The sequence below is a fragment of the Dermacentor variabilis genome, chromosome 7 (genome assembly GCF_050947875.1).
Source record: "Dermacentor variabilis isolate Ectoservices chromosome 7, ASM5094787v1, whole genome shotgun sequence".
Classification (NCBI taxonomy): Eukaryota; Metazoa; Arthropoda; class Arachnida; order Ixodida; family Ixodidae; genus Dermacentor; species Dermacentor variabilis.
The window spans coordinates 114,475,614-114,500,900 of record NC_134574.1 but is presented as its reverse complement, the minus strand read 5'-3'; the positions used below and the strand labels follow the sequence as shown (position 1 = coordinate 114,500,900).

General features: G+C 48.4%; 2 protein-coding genes across 3 annotated transcripts in view; one reads left to right on the top strand and one right to left on the bottom strand.

Annotated features, from left to right (window-relative positions):
• The window catches only part of LOC142587792 (uncharacterized), a 49,676-nt gene extending 34,188 nt beyond the window's left edge, over window positions 1-15,488 (top strand). For both annotated transcript variants that reach the window (XM_075699059.1, XM_075699060.1), the window contains exons 3-5: window positions 2,970-3,115; window positions 10,178-10,310; window positions 14,770-15,488. In XM_075699059.1, coding sequence (XP_075555174.1) covers window positions 2,970-3,115; window positions 10,178-10,310; window positions 14,770-15,046 — 556 coding nt within the window. In that variant the 3' untranslated portion in view covers window positions 15,047-15,488. The remainder of the gene's footprint in view (window positions 1-2,969; window positions 3,116-10,177; window positions 10,311-14,769) is intronic.
• Window positions 15,489-18,435: 2,947 nt separating this feature from the next.
• LOC142587041 (chymotrypsinogen B-like) overlaps window positions 18,436-25,287 on the bottom strand; it is a 32,368-nt gene continuing 25,516 nt past the window's right edge. Inside the window, exons 6-8 of the mRNA XM_075697924.1 lie at window positions 22,506-22,750; window positions 21,667-21,809; window positions 18,436-18,682 (exon numbers count right to left, since the gene is read on the bottom strand). Of these exons, the coding sequence (XP_075554039.1) occupies window positions 18,512-18,682; window positions 21,667-21,809; window positions 22,506-22,750 (559 nt within the window). The 3' untranslated portion in view covers window positions 18,436-18,511. The remainder of the gene's footprint in view (window positions 18,683-21,666; window positions 21,810-22,505; window positions 22,751-25,287) is intronic.

Genomic DNA, 25,287 nt, shown 5'->3' with positions numbered 1-25,287 from the left:
TCAGAGCATCGCGCGAACGCCGCTGTTGCGCGTGATTGATCGGGACCTCTGTGACGTCATTCACGGGAATCACCGGTCGGCGCCACCGTTTCAGAGCGTAGCACGCTGTTCTGGTCTGGCTTAACAAATGAGTCGTAAGCATTACGGAACGTTGTCGCTGCCTCGCGAACAGCTTGTATTTGCGCCTTACATGTTCGAACCGACAGCCAATACAGAAAACGATGGCGGCAACAACGATGTTGATGTGCCAAGAGCGAGAACGATGTGTGCAGCTTCTCGCGCACTGGAAATATTAGCTGGTACGTATGTTTTTTTCATGTAGCTGCACGTTGCAATGACAGAAGAAGAAACACGCTAAAGTGCCACTGGGAACTTGTTGCTGGAAGAATGCCGAACCACTAATTTCTCATTAGATTGTGAACACGGGTGCAATTCCGCGATGTCAAGCACCTTGCTGCTGCTTGTCTAAAGTTCGGCGGTTTTTTGCGTCTTGATACACGATCGCGAACATAAGTACCGCGTTTCAAAGCGCGCACATGCAGTGCTGAGAGGTACAGTCATGGAACTTGCTTATCATACACATCCAGAAAGAGATGGCCAGGGGGATATATGGCAATATTCAGACTATGGTTCGACGACTTCGCGATTGTGGCTCGATCAAGAATCTGGATGCGTGCTGCATGCTAGTATTGACATACAGATATTAGGCAGTCTTATCACCGCCGTGTGGTAAACACGGTAACTTACGGTAACTGCAACCGTATGTCGAATGTCGCTAGGCAAGCCTAGCAACGCTAGCAACAACGCGTTTCCCCATTGGTCGTAAGGCTATCCGGCTACGCTAAAACTGTGCTACCGGACGTTCATGGCTGCAAATGTTCGCATTTCTCGAGTGCATCAATGTGGACACTGGAACACCGGAATTGGAATACCGATTGCCCGCATCGTTGTCAAGCTCCGATGATAATTACTGTCGCGGAAATGGTCCGAGCACAGTACAGTTTATTTTGTCGGCACGAAATTCTCTCTCCTCCACGCACGAACCCACTGGGCTGCAAGCTTCTTGTCCTTCGGGAACATGTGAAACACCACATCGTCTCGTCCTCCTGTGTTCGCACAGCCGAATTCTGCACAGAACGAGGGCATGTTGGGCGCCCTTGGCTGTAGGCATTCGCGCAGCACAGGAAGGAAGCACAGTTCACGAAAATCGCAAAAGAAAGCAAACGTCAGCGGCGGCAGATCTCTCGTAGCGTCGTTTAGTAAAGCGCAGGACAAAAAGAAACACGCCAGCACATGCCTGCACGCCGGTCCGCCGGCACGCTCCCCGGGAATGACGTCACTCTCGCCGGTTCTCCGGCTGCCTCCTCACCCGGCACTTCGTGAAGCGACGGGGGCGTGTGCGCGGAGGGGGGGGGGATTTAGTAAGCAATTTCCGCCCCTTATATTAACAAAACGAAGAAAAAAATTTCAGAACCGTAAATTAATAGGTCTGTTCTTCCCAGGCCCAGCAATTCATAGAATTTGAAAACGGTATGCGCATTTACGGTATGCGCAACGGCGCTGCGAACTCGAGCGCGATTTCCCTAGGTGCACGCCTTGATTTGGGCGTGTTGGTAATATATGAAAAGGTGGCAGCGCCAGAAAAGACACGGACGGCGACGAAGACGACCGCTCGTCCTAGTCGTCTTGTCTGCGTCCGTGCCTTTTTTTTTACGCTGCCACCTTTTCGTACATTACCAACATGCCCACTTCGCAAACGTTGGGAAAATTTGTGCTATGACGCGGTGGAAAGAAAAACTCAGAAACTTGAGAAACCACTGCTGCTACGCCGCAATGACCGATACCTGGAAATGCTGACGTGACGGCGTGTTTTGATTTCAGTCAGTCCAAGTTACTTTTGCATCAGCATGCGAAGCATTACTTGTCGTATACATCGTCGCGGTGAACGCCTCACATCAAGCAAACGACAAGGAGTGGATGTCCCTTTTTAAATAGCATATGCATCCGTAACCGGCAAAACGAACGCATGGTGCAATACCAAACAAAGCAGCACCTGCAACTCTCGGCATAACCGGACACATATCTAGCGCTGAGCATGGCTAGGCGGTAGGGGTGCTGTGTAGTCGACTACGCACTCGGATTTACCGCCCAAAGGCACAGCGAAAGACTCGCATCGTAAAATCCCAGTGGTCACATGTTTAGGTGAACTAAATTGCTATAGAGGAAAGATAAGCATTGACACGTATCTGCGCGCTTGGCTGAAAATGACTTGCAGGCATGCAAACTTGGTGCTGCTAGTCGGTACACTACAGCATGTGAGAAAATGTTATTGCATGCATTATGTTTGTGTGAAACTGTTTTGACATTCCAACATATGTAATCCGGTGTAGCCCTGCATGCGTCAGCTTCCTTACGATTCGAATAAGGTTCCGTGATAATCTGGGCATTTTTGCTGTTCAAGTTTGCTTTGCCTGTGGAGCGAGTATAAACGCGCTGACGTCTTGTTCTGTGAATGTAGCCTCAAGCGGGAGGCTGCGTTCCCAGCATGGCTTGTAACTGGAGACTGGCTGCTGGCATCGCAACATAATTTCAGCTTGAGCGCAGCGAGTTCATTATTTCTTCAAACTTATATAACGAGCTTGTAAATAAATTGAAGCTATAAATTTTCTGTCTATTTGCATAACCAAAAGTATATATCTTTGCAAAAAACATATTGACAGACCGAACAAATGTGTCTTAAAATAAATCTAGGGAAAATCTAGGGAATTTCTGTATCCAATTCAGGGGAAACCTTGCTTCGGAGGTTGGCAGCACTGATGGATATGCATATGGCAGACCTAAATATATGCGTGGATCCCCACGGCGACGCCGACGCCGATGGTGAAAATGGACTTGGAATGTCCATATATAATTAAATGCTATCGCAATAAATGGGTTTCGCGTTCGGTTTTCTTACTTCTCCACCGCAGGTTACACTTCAAGCAGCTGCGGTGTGCCCGGAACTTCACGACAAACTGCGCCACGGGTTTGCCTCGAGTGGCCGCCGTGCTAGCGTTGGACGCTGCAGACGAAAACATCGAGGCCGTCTGCACGCCACGCACTGAGCTGCACACGAGTGAGTGCGACAGTTACACGATATCGTTGGCAGTTCGTGATCGCTACTACTATAGTAAGTTAAGAGTCAAGAAGGTAAACGTAGCGTTTTCAGTCCGTTTCGGTCAGACCTGTGCACCATATGAAGCTGCGCACAGCCTTTGGGAGCGAACGCCAGTGCGCATGCGCGCGCTATACGCTCGTGCCGGAAGCGGAAGGTATAGAACGGCGCTGCCGTCGCTCTACAGCCAAAATTACTTATTGGAACTTGGCTTGGATTTTGGCATATAGCACCCGTTGACAGCGTGTCACCGATTATGTGTCTCTGCTACGAGCGCTTATAAAAAAAGAAAGTCAGGCAGAAACCGTAGATAATGATTGTGCAAGGAAAACAGCGGCGATTCATTCTTTTGCTAAGGTTTCGCGTAACTTAAGGAATGTGGCCCAACATTCTGACGCACGGTTTCTGCTTTCCGCACCCGACAAAATAAAGTTATGCAGAATGACAAGCGCAATGGGCAGGGGTGGAAAAATCGTGCAGCATAAAAAAAAAAACACCCTGCTGCGTTTGTTAAATGTGTTTAAGGCAACGTTTACCGCATGCCCTTGACGTGCAGCCGGTCTTGCGTAGGTAAGTCAGGGAGATGCATAAATTATAGGCTGCACGAGCCCGCCAACGACGTAAGAAAAGTGCAGGAGGATGGCTAGCCACACATTGCAAGAAGTGTCGATGCAATGCTCAATTCCAGAAGTGCACAGTAGTCACAAGAAACGCAGAAATGAATCGACAATACCGATCATAGAAGCTCACAAAATTTATAACTTAGAGGACAGATCCGTCGGTGTGGAATCTATCGCCATGTTAGCTCAAGAATCGGCTTTCCCAGAGTCAACACAGTACAGCAGTCTATCATTAGAAATGGGCGGTATTTGCCTTCTGATGTATAAAAAGGGTCAGGAATTTGGTAATAAAATGTTTTTTATACTCTGATATAGGTGTACGAGCCAGATGTCGCATGAACTGGAGACGATGGAAACAAAAGTTTTAGTTAGCCCTAAACTGACGCGTTTCATTCCGTGGTTATAAAGTACTTCAAGTTGCCTTTTGTTCCTTGTCCGCTTATGATAATGCGGAGTAGTTACTCGGCTTATCACTGATTTCTGACGTCACATTGACGCTCATGCCTCAGACTCATGAATGCGCTCTTTGTGTTAGAGCTGTAATCTTCCTGCGCAATTTTTTTCTACCGTTACGGGCAATTGTGTCACAGACACTGTATGTATATAAAGACAAACTGGCAGGACAGGACCAGGAAGATGTCTTTGTGTGCAGCTTTGTATGGCGGCTGTCACGATTGAATATATGGCTCTGGGCCAACGTAGGAGGGGGAACTTGTAGACGAAACACGACTATTCAGAAGGCGCCTCTCACATGCTGCAAGGTCGGTCGGACATTTGTGGAACATATAACTGACACGCTGGTTTGTCTACGTGTCCCGTAAACAAAGAAAAACAATTATCCGCGCATTTGCCTAATGCGTAATTTAGATCCCATAGAGAATAATAAGAGAGTGCGGTTAAACACTGTGCCCTAAGTCCGTAGTGAACGCGTGTCTTAGAAACGCTCTTCCTTCAGCAAGAACATGAACAAAAGAAGTGTAATGAATGTGAGTCTGAATGAGTGCGATAGCAAGGATGCGAGCGTGCCTGGCGAAGTCACCGAATAGCACATGGCTCGCTCAGTTAACCTGCTGCATTTACTTGTCGCATTGTACGAATGGAACTATGCACATAGTAATTATTTCTTGCCTAATTTGAATAATAACTCACCCACTTTCTTGCACGTACACCACGTACCCGTCCATATGCGGCTTTCCGCTCCATCAGCGTTTGATTCGCGTTGGTGTCACCACGTCGCGTGTTTACCTTAAAACTTTTAAAGCTTCCAGCGGTGACGTAGTGATGACGTCAACGAAACAAAATAAAAAAGAAATAGAAACTATCTATGCGCACTGAACTTCACTACAAAGCTTGCACCTCCGGAATCATCCATGTTCTTGATCAAAAGCATACTCTTAAGAAGGTTTGCACCCTGTGGGGATGATCTTGTCCCTGAACAGTAATCGTCATCTGTCTTTCCAGCATTTCTTGAACGCTGCCAGTCCGGCACTTCCGAGTCACGAACGGCTTGCGCGTTATCAGCGGGACATGGCGTTCTCTACAGGAGAGTAGCGAGCGCTGAGGTTTCAAGAAGGGAAACGCAAGCAAGACAGATGACGATTATTGTTGTGAGGCAAGATAAGCCACAAAAGGTGCAATTTTTTTAAGAGTGTAAGAGTGAGAGATCGCCTGGCGGCTTTCACTCTTAAAAAATAAAAATTACATCTTTCGGGCTTATCTTGTCCCACAACGATCATCGTCATCTATCTTGCCCGCATTTCCGTTCTTTAACGCTGCGAGCCCGGTATTTTCTATCACGAATGGCTTGCCCGTTATCAGCGTGGCACGGCATTCTCGACAGGAAAGTAGCGAGCGCCTAGTTTTCAGGAAATTTATGCGTGGCTCTGCTGTCGCAAACACCAGAGACCAGTGGAGCTGGGGGAAGCGCAGTGTGTTAGGCGGCACAGACAAGCCTCTCCTGTGCAATCACCATCACCAGAAGTGCGGATATCTTGCACGCGAGAAAACAGATCTTTGTTTGTAATAGCATCTTCGGCTGGTCGTTTCGGAGAGCTCTAGACTTCTCTTGCGAGCGACGTTGTCTTCGGCTGGTTGAAAGAGGGTGCGCGCCTCGCGTTCGGCTGGTTCTTTTCGGTCGCTCCACTCCATCTTCGAGCGCTCTGAGGTGCTTCGAGTCCTGTCGTTGGAGTAGTCATCGAACTCGAAGCGCTTTCCGCAACGTCATCACAGTACGGCGTCGCCGCTGTTGGCGTAACCTAGGCAACCTAGGCCACAGCATGCTGGCGTCTCGACGAACGCTCGTCACGCCTGCGCGTCCGCTGGTTTTCCCGGCAGCGCCGGGAGCTTTGCATAGGCGAAACATTGGACGCTGGCAGAAGTCACGTGGGCATCCATCTGCCATTTCCTCTTCCGAGAGCGAGTCACACGTAAGGCTTGCGCGCTTGACCTCTACCATCTATGACCTCTACCTCTGAGTTCGTGGAACGCCGGATCTGACCGACTCTGCGTCGGGGGATGGAGGCCACCAGTCGAAGATACCATAAGTAGTCAAGTCCTTCACCGGGTTTGAGAGGAAGTGCAGAGCAGTAGCCCTTCTGGGGGATAATGGGTTCAGGCGGTTACCCGGTGTTACGACTGCCGGGGGGGGGGGAGGTGGAGGGTTCATTCCGTCCGGCTAGCTGAGTTGTAGCGTGGCCATTTGCGAAGATCGTGGCCTCCGATTAACGACCAGGAGCCAAAGGCAAACTTAAGTGGTTTAATTCAGGATGAGAGAAGAACGATGAAACGATACAGCAAGGGTTACCGAGAACAAAAAAAGAAAAGCTCTCACAGAGAGCAACGCCCGTGGCCCACACATCGCTCGATGACGAGTTTCATGACGACGCAATGAGCCAGGCTACGGTGATTGGAGCACGACTCACCGGAAGATAAGTCAATGGCGAGGAAGAGTATCGTAACGCTTTGGCGCTTGGGATATTCGGTAAACATTGGGTCAGGTCTCAACACAACTTTCTCTAAACGCAGCAGCTCGCCACAAAACATTTTCTTATCGGATGCCCCGCCGCTTCGGCATGTGCCGATGTTTGCGAATCGTTTGCGCCTAGGACCGATACGCTCAAAACAGCGATTAGCAACGGACATTTTTTTGTGCTGCTACTTTATGAGCACTGGTTCGCGTAATAAACGCTGAAACCTAACAGCTGGCAGAGAAGCTCAACTGGGCTTGCAGACAGCATGGAGGTTGAGAATAGGGCCTCTCGAACAGGCAAGCTGACGAAGGACGTGGACAGCCGAGCAGAGGATGGGGGGTGGGGGGGGGGTTGCTGACACTGGTTTTGAGAGGGGAACCGCCCCATACCACTCCCGTCTTCCTTAGATCCGCAAGCCAGGTACATCTTTGGGTAGAATATACAGACTATTTGCAGTTGTCAAAATACTGTTATCCCTGTGCGGGAAGGAAGACGGCTATTTAAGACGATTGTGCAGCAATACACGCGGGTTTTGTCTGTTCCCATAGTGTCTGCCATGTTGCCATTTCGTCTTTGTAATAGAACTTCAATGTCGACTACCAGATATCGACAGTCAAAAAGGTTGTCCTCATACTCAAAGGCAATTCGCTCATATAAGGCCATTTCATCGCTTTCTCATCGCTCGAAAATCGCTCTTCTAAACTCAGCCGTCGAAAAATGGCACCATGGAGTGTATTGTATCTTATGTTAAAGAGTTCACATCCCAAATTTCAATCCTAACTCACGGTGTAACGACTGACGACTAGGCGTCTCTCCTAAATGGCCAATCGCCTGGCAAGCGTCGATCGCCTAACTGATTGGGCCTCTGTTCAACGCCTGCCGACATTCTCACCTTTTTTTGGCACCATCGAGCTTCAGCTAAACTCCTTTTACAGCCAAGTGGTAAGGAAATACATCTACTTAGGGCAGGTAGTGACCACGGATCCGGATCATGAGACAAATAATCAGAAGAATAAGAATGGGCTGGGGTGCGTTTGGCAGGCATTCTCAAATCATGAACAGCAGGTTGCCGCTATCCCTCAAGAGAAAAGTGTATAACAGCTGTGTCTTACCAGTGCTCACGTATGGGGCAGAAACCTGGAGGCTTACGAAAAGGGTTCTACTTAAATTGAGGACGACGCAACGAGCTATGGAAGGAAGAATGGTAGATGTAACGTTAAGCGATAAGAAAAGAGCAGATTGGGTGAGGGAACAAACGCGAGTTAATGACATCTTAGTTGAAATCAAGAAAAAGAAATGGGCATGGGCAGGACATGTAATGAGGAGGGAAGATAACCGATGGTCATTAAGGGTTACGGACTGAATTCCAAGGGAAGGTAAGCGTAGCAGAGAGCGGAAGAAAGTTAGGTGGGCGGATGACATTAAGAAGTTTGCAGGGACAACATGGCCACAATTAGTACATGACCGGGGTAGTTGGAGTAGTATGAGAGAGGCATTTGCCCTGCAGTGGGCATAACCTGGCTGATTATGATGACAATGATATTTGTCCAGAAATTTGACCACCCTATGAACGCTATGGCTTTTTGTCTTTAACCCGACAAAGTTAATTGTACAGGAATTTCCAGCGGTTTCACCATTCCCGTAATAGCCGCATTATTGTCGGACTCTGATCCTGTTGCTGGGGATTTTCGTAAAACGCTGTAGCCCTAGCAAGGCATTTTTTCAATGCTGCTCGAAAATTCATTTTATTTTACTGAGGCCTTCCCCAAGCTTCTGCGTTCTTGTAGTTCGTCTGCCTCCTGAATTCACTATTGATTCTATCCCATTTTAACGGGTGTGCTCTCACGCAAGTTTAAAACGTTGTAGTGGTCATGGTATGGAAGCCATTTAAAATCAACTTTACCACGGACACGACGGGCGCTTTCTCCCACTTCGATCGAAACTATTCCATTAATGAGCGCCATTCTTAAGCATATAAATTAGGAGTCTGTCTGTAAAAATTGTCTGTATTTCTTGGCGAACAGTTGCGTGGCATAATGACATCATCGCATCTTTGCGGCATTTTAGCACTGCGAGACTCGACTTGCCTACTGGGCCAGTCGGTTTTGTGCCTTCAGGAGTAACGTTACCCTGTTGTCAAAACAGCTATGCATGGTCAATCCAGTTTACTACAGACCTACAAGACTGTGCGTCTTGTTCTTCATCCTATTCCTTCTTTGCGTACACCACAACTATACTGTGAAGGGGCTTCTTACTACACTGTCCTAATGATTGAACTTGTTTTCGGATTCTATTAATTTGCTAATGTCGCATCCTTGATATCATTTTCTTATGCAATGTACGCAGATTACTCGGGCACCATCAAGTGCGATGATTTGACTTTTTGCTTGAGCACGCCCCCCACCGTGATGCAGATGGACATGAACACATTTTCTCAGAGCTAAACGCTGAGTAAAACGTTGACGTCATCCTGAACAAGATTTATAGGGACCATAGTACTCAATCTTCTCATACCTCTATTCGCAAGCACCCCCCATTTTTTTTCAAGGGGTGATCTTGTACCGTTGAAACGTTCCTGGTGTCTTTGACCTGCTAGTCGTTAAGCCCAGACCCCACACGTAGGCTTGAGGAGGCGCGCAAGCTCGCATCCGCGCGCCCACGCATGCGCAGGTGGTGCGGCACGACTCAAACTTTCACAAGACTCGTGAAAAACCCCCCTCTTCATGTATAGACGCGTGTAAGGCCGCACTTTCATGATTTGCCGAGGTGCGGCCCTTACACGGTGCCGAACGTTTTGCTCAAGACGGTGACTTGTGCACGCGCCGTATCCCCGGATGTACCACTGAACAAGAGGTCAACGCGCAGCTCTCAACATCTAGTAGCGACACGCGTAAGTACGCAGCGCGCGAAAATTCGCCGATATGTGTGTCCAGCAATGGGGCACCGAACGTGTTGCTTCTCCGTCGGAAATATTTTTTTCCAAATTTTGGGCTGCCAAGTTGGGGTTGCGGCCCTTACACGAGTCTATGTATGTATGTATGCATGTATGCATGCATGCATGCATGCTTGCGTGCATGTATGTATGTATGTATGTATGTATGTATGTATGTATGTATGTATGTATGTATGTATGTATGTATGTATGTATGTATGTATGTATGTATGTATGTATGTATGTATGTATGTATGTATGTATGTATGTATGTATGTATGTATGTATGTATGTATGTATGTACGTACGTTTCCCTCTCTCTATGTCTCTATTTGCTACGGAGACATCGTTGAAGAACTAACACGAGGCGTGAGGCCTGAAAAGTTCTACATATTGAAAGTCCCCGGACTTCATTGAGACGCCTGACAAGCTGTAAAAATGTTTTCATCGAGCACTAACAGTGTTCACTTATTACGTTCCTTGCTGCATATTTTACTCGCAGTGTACAACAGCGCCATCCGGTGCCTGAACAAAGTGGGCGTCCAGATGAACGCTTGCATCCGCGATTTGGTCATCAACCTGAACACGGCCGTCGCAAGAGCACCAATTGAAAGCCAGGTGGCCTATGGTTGCTGGTAGGACCGACGCTTTCTTTGCCTCTTTTCGCGACTTTCCGGGCACTGCCGCTACTGTACTCTGGCTCGCGCGCGCAGCTGGGTTTCTTGCCACACCTCCAGATGGCGCTCGCCTCCGGGCATCTCTAAAGCCCCTTACACTTCTTAAAGTAGTGCCACGCTTTGAAGAATGTCGCCTCCTCCTCGCGCGCTCTGGCCGAGGCCGACGCCGCGTTGCTATTGGCCTAATAGCATCACGTGGGCCCTCGCGCCGTGCATAAGCGCCATTTTTGCTCGAGAAGCGTCTACGGTGTGGAGAGGAGCGCATGTTGGCCCCATTGTTACGCTCGAGCAGTGTAGGCAGCGCCACGGTCGAGGAGGAAGCGTGAAAGAGAGGAGAAACGAGGAGGAGGGAAGGCGGAGGAGGAGAGTGTCACTACTTTACAAAGTTTAAGGGGTTTTACGCATCTTGGCTGGCGCCACCGCACGAGCGTTCCACAGTTTGTGCATATGACACGTGCTGTGCTTGCTTTCCTATGCGACAACAATGCGAGTGCTGGGCTGTGGCAGTGTAAACATTCCAATCGTCCATAGCCTGAAGAGAGCGCTTTTAGCTGGCGTCTCAACAGCGTACTGGTCACGTGTTCAGAAGGCGCACGTAAGCACGCGCCAGCGAAATGGCTCCAAAGCGTGCACTCAGCATCCAGGACACCCAGGCCCGAAAGAAGCGTCGCGTTGAACAGGAGCGTCTTCGCCTACGCAGCGAAACGTGGTTCAGGCCGCTGCTGCCATGATGCGATGGGCCATGTGAGGCAAAGATAATGCTCAGCCGTCTCAGAGTATAAGAACAATGACGCACAACAACGCCTCAAGCAAACAGGTCTCCCTCTCTGCTCTGCGGACCACGCAGACAAACAGCAGTGATGCACGCAAGGTAACGTTTAACGTCAACTCATCACTCTGATATTGGATTTAACGGTGAAGAAATTACACATTCCGCGACATCATTACCGCTAGTTATCGTCAGTGAAATCAAACATCATGCAAATCTTCACTTACATCGATCCCCAAAGTGCATGGGATGCGTAGATTTCCCTTTTTTTTTTACTGTTTCGATTCGAAAAGATTCATGCGTCTCATACGTGCGTCGACTTTCTACGATTTGCGCAAAACACTGATTCCCTTTCTCGTGAGAGTTTACTAGGCTAGTTTGCACTAGCTTGCAAGGTGTTGTGCTGGACTAGACTGGAAAACTTGGGCAGTTGGCTGTTAACCTTCATGACCGAACGACAGCGCTCAGGCATGGATGCTTCGTCCATGGAAGGAAAAGAAAACTGCTTTTGGTGGGCCTGAACTGACATAATAAAGGGTATGCTTGTGCTCCAATTGACTAACTGATTCGTAAGATCCGAGAGCGACACAAGGTCTCAATAAGCGGCTGATAATAGGCTTTAAAGTACAAGTGCAACTAAATTCCACTTCGACTAAACTGCTAGACTAAACTGCGTGCCCTTCGAGACGTATCCACTCGTATTTAAAACTCAAATTTTTAAACGGAGGCTGTTCTATGTATACACTTTCTGAATCTATAGGCTGTCTATGCGGCCCAAATATTTTTGCGCTTGGCCTCTAACGACTTGAGGATTTAGAGTTTAAAGGAGTGCTGGCATGAAATGTCCGAGTCGCGATAACTTGTGAAGTCGATTTCTGTGGACTACACACGCAGCACTTACAAAATATTAATGGCGTATGTCGCTTAAAACAGAACTAAAATCAACTTACCTCGTATAGTGATACTCAAAACATCTTCGCCTCTTCAACATGAAAACCAGAATTGTTTTTTGAGAACTCTCGGCATAGAAAATGTCTGTTTTGACCAAGCTGTAGTAAGCTTCCATAATTAGGGGCCTTTTCCGCGTTTACGGACATTACTAAATCCATATGGTTCAAAGGCGCTCATATCGTATTCTTTAGCAAGCAAAAATGGACCGATTCTTTGTCTGGAACCGTGCTTCAAAACTCCGCTTCTGCATTGCAAATACAAAAAAAAAATATCGAGGCTCACATTTTTGAGCCCTTTGAAAATTAACAAGCGAGCATGCATTGAGCCGTTACTGCCCCGCTCATCAAAAAACCACCACTCACATAAACTGCTTCCATATGCCATGCGCACAAATACGTTTAATTCCATTTTTTTCCGCGTACAATCAGTGAATGGAATGCACTGATGAGGACTGTTTTTTTTTTCGGCCGAGACTGTAAAATCTATTCGAACGCGCATTGCAATCTATACTGTAACCTAGGCAACGCGTGGTATTTCTATTGCTTTTCTTTTGATGCATGTTATGCTTCTTATACTGATAGACATTTCTGTTGCTACTTTTGCTGTTGATGTACCACAACGTTGTAGAATTGTACTTATACTTGTTCTGTTGAAGGACTGGGGGGGAGGGGGCATGACATGGTGGTCCGACTGCGGTATTTTCAGTTGATCATTGTGACTGAGAGTAGAGGGCCGAAGAAGAGTACGCCATAATAATAATAATAATAATAATAATAATAATAATAATAATAATAATAATAATAATAATAATAATAATAATAATAATAATAATAATAATAATAATAAAGATTGGCTCACATCACATTTTAACTCGAAATTTCTGTTTGGAATCGCTGCCTTTAAGCCACTGCCATTAACAGCGACCGCCATTTTGGCATGGGCTGTGTGACGTCTGGAAATGCGGGGCCACCGCATTGTTGCCTGCTTTAATTTCCCTTGTTGCCGTTTCGAATCGTCTTGTAAGCCCACCCGCTTGCCCTCTGAAGAGACCGCAGTGTAGACTAAAAGCTAAATTTCAAGAAACTAATAAAGCATCTTTGTACGGATGCTGATCTTTTCATACAAGCAATAAGTAGATCGAGTACTCACACAAGGATGGAAAAAATATCACTTTCAAAGCTGCTCAGTTCCGGATATGGCGATTTCTCGAGACCGCCGCTAAAGCCCAGTCCGCATCCGCGTACCATCAGAAGCACGTATAGACCGTACACTTGCTGCGCACTGAAGCACCGAAGTAACACCGCAAGTATCGTTGCATCCATTATGTTTGTGCTAATTATGTTATTGTGCAAAGCAACGTGTACATTCTACGTGTATATGTGAATGTGCTTGACAACGTATTCAATTTTATGTTAACTGTTAATGCTATGTAATTGGGCTATGACAGTGACCTACACTCTCGTTATTGTTTTCGTGATTTTTTTTTTGCTCCGTTGTTTTGCTTTCGTTCTTCCTTGAGTTGTGCACGAACTGTTTATATGTTAATGCTTAATGCTCTGTCGCGTAGGCCGCTAGACTTTTGACTGCCACTGATAACAAAATGATATTTAATCCTATATTGCCCCGAATACGTGCCAACCTGCCCCAACTTTTCGCGTTTGATCTATGGTGACGATGTTCTAATTAGCCCAACTTTCTACAAAAAGCTTGCGTTCGTACTAACAAGTGGTACACAAGTTAGGAAAACACAGGGTTAAAGAAAGACGCTATAGGCAGACTGGACTGGTGCACCGGTTAGGGAAACAAATAGATTTACTCGCCTCGATCGCTCTTCTCAGTGGCTGTGGTGTTGCGCTGTGAAGCACGAGACCGCGTGTTCAGTAGTTCCCCGCATCGGCTGTCGTATTCTAATGAGAGCCGAATACGAAAACTATCGCGTACCGTTCTGTATATAGGTGCACGGTAATGAAACCGAGGCGGCCTAAGTTAATCCGGCTCTATCCATCAGCAATCTCCATCACAACCCAGCCGGCAGTTTATCGGCACGGTATAAATCGCGTATACCTTAACTTTAGAGCAAGCAAACAAAAGAAATACAATAAATAAGCGGTACGATAGCGCGTGCCTTCTTTTTCGTGTCTTATACACAAAATATGTGGTAGCACCGCTCGTGCCTTATATTTCGTGTCCTTGCGTTTTCTTTTTTTACTAAGGGCTAGCTGTGTAACAGGTAACTGTAGCCCGCCTTTCTGCCTTTAGATTTCAGCATTAAACTACACGGCCCATATCCGCTGAGGCGACACAGTGGCTCTAGCGCTCCGTTGCTGATCACCGGGCCGCGGGGTCCGCATTTCGATGGACGCGCCAGGCAGAAACACTGGTGCCCGTTGAAAAATTCCAGGTGATTAAAACTAATGTGGAGGCCCTCTACAACGGCGTCTCTAGTAGCCCGAGTGTTGTTTTGTGACGTTAAAATCAATCAGAAAAATCAATCAATCAATCAATCAATCAATCAATCAATCAATCAATCAATCAATCAATCAATCAATCAATCAATCAATGTTGTTTTGTGACGTAAAATCAATCACTCAATCATTCAATCAAGCAGTCAATAAATCAGTGAATTAATCAATCAATCCGTCAATGAAACGATCAATCACGCCCACCCACATTCCTTCCGCCCTTCTGCGCACGCAGTTACTACTACGACCTGCTGGGGTGCTACAACGACGCGCTGACCGGGTGCAGCGGTACGGAGGCGCACCGGCTTGTCGCCACCCTGGCCGAGAACGTGTTCGGCCAGACGCTGGGCCTCGTCTGCGGCGTCTACACGAAGGGGTCGCCGGCGTGTCGGGCGCTCGAGCCGCTGAAGAAGCTCGACTTGTCCGAACTGGACACGGAAAACTTCATCGTGCCGCTGGTCACCATCGCCGGCACGCTGAGGCACTCCAAGGTGGTGCGCAGGCACCTGTGACTCGGCGGCAGCGATAAGGAACTCGAGGCTCGGCGTGTACACCTTGCAAGCGGCAACGTTTCGGGAACTCGGCGAAGAGATGCGAGCCGATGAATAAAGGGCACCGACGGTCACTGAAAAGTGCGCGCGGAAACTGTAGCTCACGCCGGCCACGTTGAAGCAAGACCGAAAATTAGCCGTCAGCGAACGAAAGGTTTTCAAAAAAAAAGAAAAATACATGCATGCTCAGATTTTACCCGTGTTCCAGCTCTTCCCTAACTTTTCGAGGCTAAAAAGGCCACGCTGTTGTGAAAGTATCAGGACGTCCGTGTGTATGGAAGGGGTGTCAAGCAGCAGGCATGTGTTTATATTGACCGTATGGTACAACTCTTTGGTATTGTGCATCCCTTGCGAGCAAGATAGAACACAATAAAGAAAAAAAAGCGCATGCGGTTCACGTGAAGTGTGTGGATTTGGCTCACACCGCTCGACCAGTTTGAGAGGTGTTCACAAGTCTGGATTGTGACTCTTACCCAGAAATTTGTTTTTGAGGGAAGTATCGTATACACGAAACTACGGATCCTTCACGATAAGAAGAACGAAAAGGAAATGCGAATTTGTGAAACTGACGTCCTACGCTTGAACGTAGCTCGTATAGTAGAAAACAAATATCACTTGTCGTGGTCCATTAGCAAACCTCTTCATCTTCATTGATAAATTATCACTCCCAAGTCCCACGAAAAGCGCTGTCTGCAAAAGCCTTTGGTCAGTGATCGGTCCATTAGCTAGGTGTACTCCCCCCCCCCCCACTCCGTTATCACGAGTGACCGATGTCCTTCCACGTAAGCCGCTTTTTAACACAACAATCAGGGGACACTTGACTAAGTTGTGAACGTTCATATTTGGCAAGAACAGTGCTAAGAAAGACGAGGACTCTGAAAGGTAGGTTCAGCGCTGTTATGTGAACCGATGTGTTTCTTAGTCCTCGTCTTTGTTTAGCGCTTTCTTCGTCATCTATGAACAACTTCTTAATTTACAGCGATTGAAAGACGCCTCTGTAAGCGAAATTGTTCTCAAGGAAATTCAATGCAACACTGACACCAAAAGAGCATCGTATGAAGCAGTGGTCATGGCCATGGCTCGATACTTACGACTTCCCGCTTTGACCCTCCGGCTCATGCCTTGCTTTCTAAACTGACGGCTGAAATGTTTTCATGACCGACGTTATGTGCTTCATGTTTTCTCCGATGCCGTGCATATAGCCGGTTTGTGTTAAAATAAATTGTTTTATCACAAATGCGCCGCCTGTGATTGAGCGATGCCGTCGCTGTGGCCAGGTTTGCCATCGATGCTAATCGACTTCTTCAGCCTCGCTCTCTGAGTCATATGTACACCATTGCCGGTGTTGCTAGTAGTAGTCAAAACATGGATAATTTTTTTTGAAAAATTATTTGAGCAGAACTCTATAGATGGCTATACGAATGCTAAATATTTAAGTTTTGTACGTCACTTCATACTTGAGCAGTATAATATAAAATCAGTCGGAGAGATTGAGAAAAAATTGTTAATAGCACACCAGGTCCGGCGCTGATGCTGAAGTACATTGAACAGATTGAAGTACATTCAAGCCGCAGTATAAACACAACTGCATGGTTGAAATTACTAGTAAGTCAATCATGGTCATGTAATTCATGCCTGAGGTTGCATTCAGCAGACAACAATTGTCACTGTGAGAAATGGTTATTGGGGCTGCAGTTAATGGCTCGTGGCACGGAAGAAGGGTATTCTGTGCTATTTATTTGAACCGATTGGACTTGCTAACGACCATCAAGTGTCGGAGGCAATCGCCTGCTTGCCAGGGGTGACCTGCAGAAAGGTGCGCACCTGTTTTATTCTCACACGGATATACACGTGTTGAAAACAACGTTTCTTTTGCGGAGTGCAGATGGTTCTAACAAAACTCCTGTAAAAAAAAAAACATTGCTGGCCGCCATAGTGCGCTGGTCACTATAAACACTTATTAAACGATATTACGAACATTTCTTTTTTGCTAGAAAAATATATCAGAAGCTCAGGCTGAAGTGTGGGTGGAGGAAACGCCGCGTCATTTCAAAGCAATTCGTGTTTGGAAGTGAGAAATGCAGCTAATCTTCACGAGGCACACAAAAAGTGGGAGATTCTGAGAATTTTTTATTTGATATGTGCGTCTCTCTCTCTCTCTCTCGCACCCACACACACACACACAAACACACACACACACACACACACACACACACACACACACACACACACACACACACACACACACACACACACACACACACAAATCCTCCTCCATTCCACACTGTGAAAGTGAGTGCACAGCGAAGCTGTTGTCGACGTTAGACAAGCACCACTACCACAAGCGACGTACGACACGCGCGCACGCACTTGCGCAGAAGTGCAGCGCACATGTTCATTCCTCTAGGCCCTCCGCCAAGCGCGAGTGCCTTATTGAAGTAGTTCAATTTTCCAATGTAAACTGCTCCAGCTAATTCGAAAAGTACGCTTTACACACAAGTTGCAGACATGATAGTTTCGTATTGTAATTAGAATATACGAGAATACATGTTTCTGTTACGCGGGAACTCAAAGACAAAGTCGTTTTTTTTTTCAGCTGCCATTTGAGGTCTGCCCGAGTGGCCGCGGCCGCTAGGTGGAGGTACAGTTGATTATGCAATAATAACGGCATGGTTACGTGACGATATCGCCTGATGACGCAATCTGATGGCGTCATCACGTGAAACGTGACGTCACGCGACGTCAGCTGATGCCGTCATATTGTGTCTCTTGGATAAGCAGCACACAGTGCGTTTCCCGCTTATTTGCACTGTCTCTGGATCGGCCCAGATATTTGTTTGAGCACCACGCACGTGGATACAAAAAATCCCGACGAACTATAGAGGGCGAGGCTTTCACTGTAAAAAAACTCGTGTATAAAAAATAGTGTGTACCGTCCTAGTGCGCTGGTTGTTACATACAGCATATTACGACTTTAGGGGTCATTTTTTTTTCTTGTCAGGTAATAGAAAGAACGTCGAAAGCTCAGGCTGAAGTGTGAATGGAGGAAACTCGGCGTCATTTCACAGCTACTCGTCTTTGGAAGTGAGAAATGTAGCGAATTTCCCCAAGGTACACAGAAAGTGGGAGATTCCGAGAACATTTTTGTCTTGGATACGTGGGGGTCTCACACCGAAAATGAAAGATATGTCAACAACATCTGCGCAAATCATTACACGTGACAAGACCGTCGTGGGAGCGACAAGAAGCACCGAGCGCGCGCTCTTAGCAGGGAGTCAACCGGCAGCAAATAAATGAACCAGAAAGCACACACACAAAAAACAACAAGAAAAGGTAAAAATAAACTGAAACAACGCCGGTGACTCCCTTTATTAGGCCAGCCATGGCCCGCCCCGCACGCGATGTGTCCAGTTCCTCCTGCTGCGGCTACCAGACGGGCATGGCGACGATGTCGTGTATCCACGTGAGCAGCGCCGAGACGTCCGAGAAGACGAAGGGCGAGGACCGGAACCGGGTCTCGTTGCCCCACGAGACGACGCCCACCAGGGTCCACTCGCCGGACGAGCCCTTGGTCATCAGCGGGCCACCCGAGTCCCCCTTCGGGCGAGCGAGAAGCGCAAAAGAGACGCTGTAGTAAGTAGCGCCTCCCACAGCTGTGCGAATGAGGGCGGCGAAGTGGACGAGGACTTGTCATATAGCAAGTTCATTCATGAGTGTCACAAGCGTCGCTGGAAGCATTACAGATAACATCATTTACACGCGAAGCAAAACGTGCAGTTCTGAAGAGCAGCGGCGAAAAGGCCAATCAAAAGCCTAACAAAGCACCAGTTACCATACACCCACTCCCCCCATCATCACGTACGCTACAGTGTTGCTTTTTCTGTCTTGAACAGTTTGTCGGCTCGCATAACGGTGACGATAAAATCACGTTGCTTAGATTACCACGGCACTAACAGCTCAATAATGACAGGAGCATTTCGTTCTTATAAGGTCGTCTACATTATATATATACACACGCCTCCTTCATCAAGGCTTACCCTTCTCGCCTTCCGAGCCGAGAAAGTCACAGAATCGCCCGGAGGGATCGTGTTTCAATGGAATCGTGCGGTCACTAGATAACTGGATCTCGCGTCAGCATGAGGTGAATTCACAACTCCGCTCGTATGTTGGGACTGTGCGCGATTGGGTAATAACCAACCCGTTTAAATGGCGTAGCAACAGTCACTGACGAAACGCTTAGGGTGAGACCAGCTACGGTTTTCACGAAGAACAGCTCTTTATTTTACACGTTCAAATTATACCACTTTTAATTGCGGCATGGTTTCCTTCTGTGCCTAATCAGGATGGGAGCAATCGACTGAGTGGTGAAGTGACAACGCGACAGCATTGGAGAGCGCCCAGAGATATCATGCGTCGGGTGTTAAGTGAGGTCTCAACCGCTATGCGTATGAACGGGCATTAACGGTGCATCGAAAGTTGGGCGAGTTGGTACGGTAACATAATTTGTTGCGGCGCGAAAAGAGGAAGCCGTAGCCGTAGACGGTGCTCGTCTTGTGTATCTCGTCTACGTCTTCGTCCTCTCGCTTCGGAACGAAATCACGTTACGACGGGAGATGTCGCCGGAATATTGGAGAATGATTTATGGCTACACTGATCTCGGCGAGCGTTCTCTCCATCCCGCCTACTCTACCACACTCCCAGTGAGCAGTCAAGTCGCGCGCGCACCGTCACCAAGCAAAGGTAAAAGTTGGCGCGAAGTACCTACTCCTAAATGTGGGTGTCTACCTTTTCCCAAGCTGCCAAAATCTTTTCTACTTCGAAAAAAAAATTGGAGGACGCTTAAGCTTCGCCTTCAAGAGTGGAACGCGACAGCGTTCCCGTCGACCCGCCAAGGGGTGTAAGACAATGGGCTACGGCGCAGCGACTACGCGCCCCGCATCGGACGCGGTGAGCGTCGAGCAACGCAGCGTTCGGCGCGACAAGGAAATGTGCGCCTGATCAAGCGACGCACGCCTGAGCCTTAGAAACAGCTCGTTTCTAAGGCAACACCGCGTTCACTAGAGGCGCTTTTGTACCGCTTTGAAGCATCGAACTCGTGGCTCAGTGGTAACGTCTCCGGAGACCCTGGTTCGATTCCCACCCAGCCCATCTTGCAAGTTGTTTTTATGCGAAGCATACCAGCCACACAACCACGCTCTTCCTTGCTGCGCCGCGCGCGGCCGCGTAGCTACCATATGACGTCATAACAGCTGCAAAGCGGACGCTTAAGCTTCGCCTTCAAGAGTGGAACGCGACAGCGTTCCCGTCGACCCGCCAAGGGGTGTAAGACAATGGGCTACGGCGCAGCGACTACGCGCCCCGCATCGGACGCGGTGAGCCTCGAGCAACGCAGCGTTTGGCGCGACAACAAAATGTGCGCCTGAGCAAGCGACGCACGCCTGAGCCGACGCCGACGACACCGGCTTTTCTGCGACACGAGGTCCTTAACGCTGTCGAGTTAAAATAAAGGCTAGTATGCTTCGCATCCTGGGCTTAACCTTAGCTAAGCCACAGCCATTTTTTATTCATGAAGTGCCTGCTGGGATTTATCGCTCACGGCCAACACCGCCGACGCCGACACCGACGCCGACGACACCGGCTTTTTTGCGACACGAGCTCCTTAACGCTGTCGCGTTAAAAAGAAAAGAAACGTCCCTCTTCTTCAATCTGGGGTGTTCTACGTCGTCATTTCGATGGATGATGAAAGCGTGACGCTGTCACCGCGTAGTACGTGCCTTTTGCATCGGAAAAGAGGCTTACGCTTCCTCGCCTACACCCTCGCCGACACCCTTGGCGTACATCGCTATGCGAGTCTCGTGACGCTGCTTTTTAGAGGAACGCTCACGTGGTTCCGTAATTGTAAACAAACAAGCGCCATGCGTAATCAGGCGCCGAAGATCATGCCTGCAAGCAATTAAGGTATTGCGCCCGATGTAACGGCCCCGTAAACCGCTGCAAGTTCAGTGAAAAGCCCGAGCGACATTGCTTCTCGACGCAGCCACTCTGCTCGCCTGCTAGATGACATCACGCGTGCGACGCTTCCGCGTCGTGCGCATGGCGCCATGCTCCGCACAGATGACCAGAAACAAGCGCGAACCAACTTGTGAATTACCGTAAAATGCAGAGCATGGAAAACCACGTCTGGAAATGCGTAGTCGAGCAAGAAAAAGAATGTAGACTAAAAATCAATTGAAATAAAGTGTGGGTCACGGTGGCGTGTGTGGTGACGTAAAAGGAGGTGGCCACTGTCGGCTGAAATTTGGGAGAAGGCAGGAGAGGAGTGTTACTTGTGGGTGCCTCGTCGAGGTTAGGGGAGAAGGCCCAGCTAGGAAGAGGGTAGCGGGTCGTCATGCGCCATATGGTCTTGCATGCGACATTTCGTTTCCTTACATCTAGGCGGTTGTTAAGCACCTCCCTCTCCCTCTACCTTTTTGTTAAATTGTGTTGCGGTAGAATGTTCCTTATACGGCGCTTTACGATTTCTAGTTAGTTAACCAAAATTTATGTTAGAGCGTGGTCAGAGACCCTTTCTAAGCACTCACCACTCCCGGAAAGCCAGATGCCGGCTGGGCGCATATCTGGTGCGTCAGGTTTGCGTACGAGTGTTCCTCCTGGCACCGGTCCTTGGAGACCACCTCCATCTGCGCCTCCTTGAGCAGCTCAGGCAGCTGCAGTGAGTCGATGCCTGCAAACGTTGTCGCGCATGCGCATCATGCGTATCAGCAAATAACGAAGGTTATCGCCCGCCGATGCGCAAGCACTGACGCACATATGTATACACGAAGGACATCATTTTTTCTTTGTTAAGAATATGAAGCTTGTCGCGAATTTAACCACCATTCAAGATAATTCTATATTTTCGTTGGAAACATAGGTAACCCACCTATGCTCTCATTGGCTTTATTGTTTGAAATGTATGTTGGCTTCGTGTGGTAGATAGTAAAAATCGAGCACCTTGGTTTCCCTCATTTGTCTTGCCCTCTTCTGAGTATGACGCAGGTAGAGCACCCTGTCAGCGTGCGCACATGGTCTGTTAATAATGACCCCCCCTCGTAAGTCCTGTAAGGGACTGGAGCTCAAGGACTTAAAACGTGACAGTAGCACGGGCTCACGACACAAAATTACAGATAGCAGACGGAAGATTAGATAACTTTATCTCAACCGCCCCTAGTTTACTCTAAACCACCCCCGATAGTGTGACACATACACGCCCGTTCTTGTACTGTACACAACCAACGGCATCATCATTAGATACGCGTTCGGAAGTAAAGCTCTTGGCTTGGCTTGTCCCACGTGAGTTCCTGTGCTTTCTTTGCTGTTCGTAGCCTTATAGGCCTCTATTCTGAACTCCAAGTTCTGGCCCTGTATACGACACACTCACTCGGTATCGTGTTGCCCCAGCCGGCGACGGTGACGTGTGAGGGCAGAGGCGCACCGGCTCGGGGCAGGCACACCGGCGACACAGGCAGTGCAGTCCGCAGTACGAGTATGGCAACGTCGTCGACGGCGCGGTCCTGGTTCACGAGGTGGCAGTTCGGGTGCTTGAACACCTTGCTCACGAACGCCGTCGCCTGGCGGGAGGTGCGGGACGAGCCGTACCGGACCACGTAGCGAGGATTGAACTCCCTGCGGAGGGATCGGTGTAAACGAGGCTTAAGAAACCTACAAGGAACCAGATCGGTACCTGAGCGGCTGCAGTGCTATAGCACTACGGCGTCTGATCAACTGATGATTATGAATCTAAGTCGCTTTCACAGAACAACTTCCGTGGACAGCAGCGTAGTGGAGAGCAGTGGGCCATCCGGCGCGCTTGCCGCACACCCATGCAACAACCACTGCCGCTCTTTCTTCAACGTGCCTGTTCACATCGCACCATTGAGGATGCTTCCCCATCTCGCCTCCGTCGCGCTCAACCCGACACACACACACACACACACACACACACACACACACACACACACACACACACACACACACACACACACACACACACAAACACACATTATATATATATATATATATATATATATATATATATATATATATATATATATATATATATATATATATACAGTGTAGGTGACGGTGCTCTGCTTTGGACCATAGCCAGTTGCACTTCGCTCATCGAAGAGGCAGGACGCGTGTCGACTGAGCTCCCGAACATAACATTCAAATGTGATGATTGCGGTTTAAAAAATGTATCCGGTAGGAAGGAAGGAAATCAACTTTATTCAGGTCCTGCAGGCCACGAGAGCTTCGGGCTCTCATGGAGTGGGCGTCTCCCACGACGGAACCGGGAGGTTGAGTTTCCTGGCGGCGTCGTGGACCTGCTGGACGGCCCAGAGTTGGGGAGCGAGTTCTTCGCTCCGGATTGCCTCTTCAAACTTGCGCTTGTCCTGTTCGTAGTTTACGTGAGCTTGCGAGCACGGCCAGAGTAAATGATAAACGTTAAGGGATGTATTGCAATTGGTGCAATAAGACTTGTCGTAGAGCTCAGGCATGTAATGGTGTAATCTGTTTTGAGTGGGGTATGTGTCTGTTTGTAGCATTCTGAGTGTAACTGCTTGAGCTCGAGTGAGCGTGCGGTGTGGCGTGCTATATTGTCTGCGTTGTAGGTAGTAGTGTTTAGTGACTTCGTTGTATGTAGTGGGCGCGTCCTTATTCTCCGAGTGGTCGGGTGAAGCCGCGCTGTCTGTAAGCGCGCGCGCAGCCTCGTGTGCCGCCTCGTTAAGGTTGGGGACGTCGCCGAGCTTTGGTCCTAAGTGTGCCGGGAACCAGTATATGAAGTGTTTCTTAATCTCTTTCTTTGAAACAATTTTGAGAGCCTGTGCGCAGACCGTGCCCTTCTGGAAAGCTCTGATAGCGGCTATGGAGTCGCTGTAGATATGGGAAAGATTGTCGTCGGTGAGCGCAACAGCGATCGCAACCTGTTCGGCCTGTTCAGGCTTCCTTGCAATTACCGTGGCTGCATATCTTGTGGATCCGCGGCCGTCCACAACCGCCACTGCGAAAGCTTTGTTTCCCGTGTATGCCGCCGCGTCCACAAAAGCTGAGCGTTCACGGTTTGCCAAGGCTTGGTTAAGAAGGAATTGTCCTCTCGCTTGTCGTCTGATCCGGTACCTCAAGGTGGTGTGACGTAATGCTAACGCATTCCTCTCGCATTTACCGCTAAATCGACAACTTTTTTGGACTGCCTGCCAGGCAAGCCATATATACTGTATAAGATATACCCACGCAGAATACGCCTTCCTAAATCATGCGCAACTGCAAAACCGTGGGCCCTATATGGCTGACAAATTCCAAATAATATTCAAACGTTAACGGAGCAATAATCTCTCTCTATGTAACCAGCACGGCGCAGATGCCTCCATTTTGTGCACTTCCAGGAAGCGATGACAAGGATTCACCAACGTACTTCCGCAGTGGCAACATGTCAACATCTGCATGTCTTACCGCCATTGCACATAGAAAGATACTGCGCAATAATATCAGCAACACTGCAGCGTCGAATGGCGCGCTTTCTCCGTCTTCCACTCAGAGGTAATGAATACTGTGAGTGCTAACAGGAATGTCTTTCTTCAAAGTGCGCTCTTCATAGGTATTTCAGAAAGTTACTCCTTTCAAACGTTCGAGATATAAACATGCCCTATATTTCTCGGTTTTCTGTACAAGCACGATGTGCCCCACATGAATGAAACCGACCACTCTTTTCCGAGCACGTTTTAATCGGCAGTGTCCAAGCATGCAATTCAAAGAACATTTATGAAGAAATAACCCCGGTTGCTATTCCAGAATGCGTTAAGCATGCTTCGGATGCGGTTACCTGTGGCACTACGTTGCACTGCATTTTATGGGTAGTGCACCCCCTTCGCCCGTGCCTTGTACTCGCACGCAGTAGCCAGCTGGCGTTTCGAGCGCCACTTTATCAAGAACCAGTTCGGACCCGTATGCAGCGTATGCTACCGCCGGTATCACCGGTGCCACTGGTCCCGGTGATACCACCGGTGACACTGCACCACCAATACTAAGGTACCACCGCACAGTGGTGGTACTTATAGCTAGACAGAGGCATACAATACTACCATGCAGTGGTCACCGCTGTGTTAGAGTACACTATCTATGGGATCGGTCTACGAAAACATTTAGGCGCCTCACAAGAAATC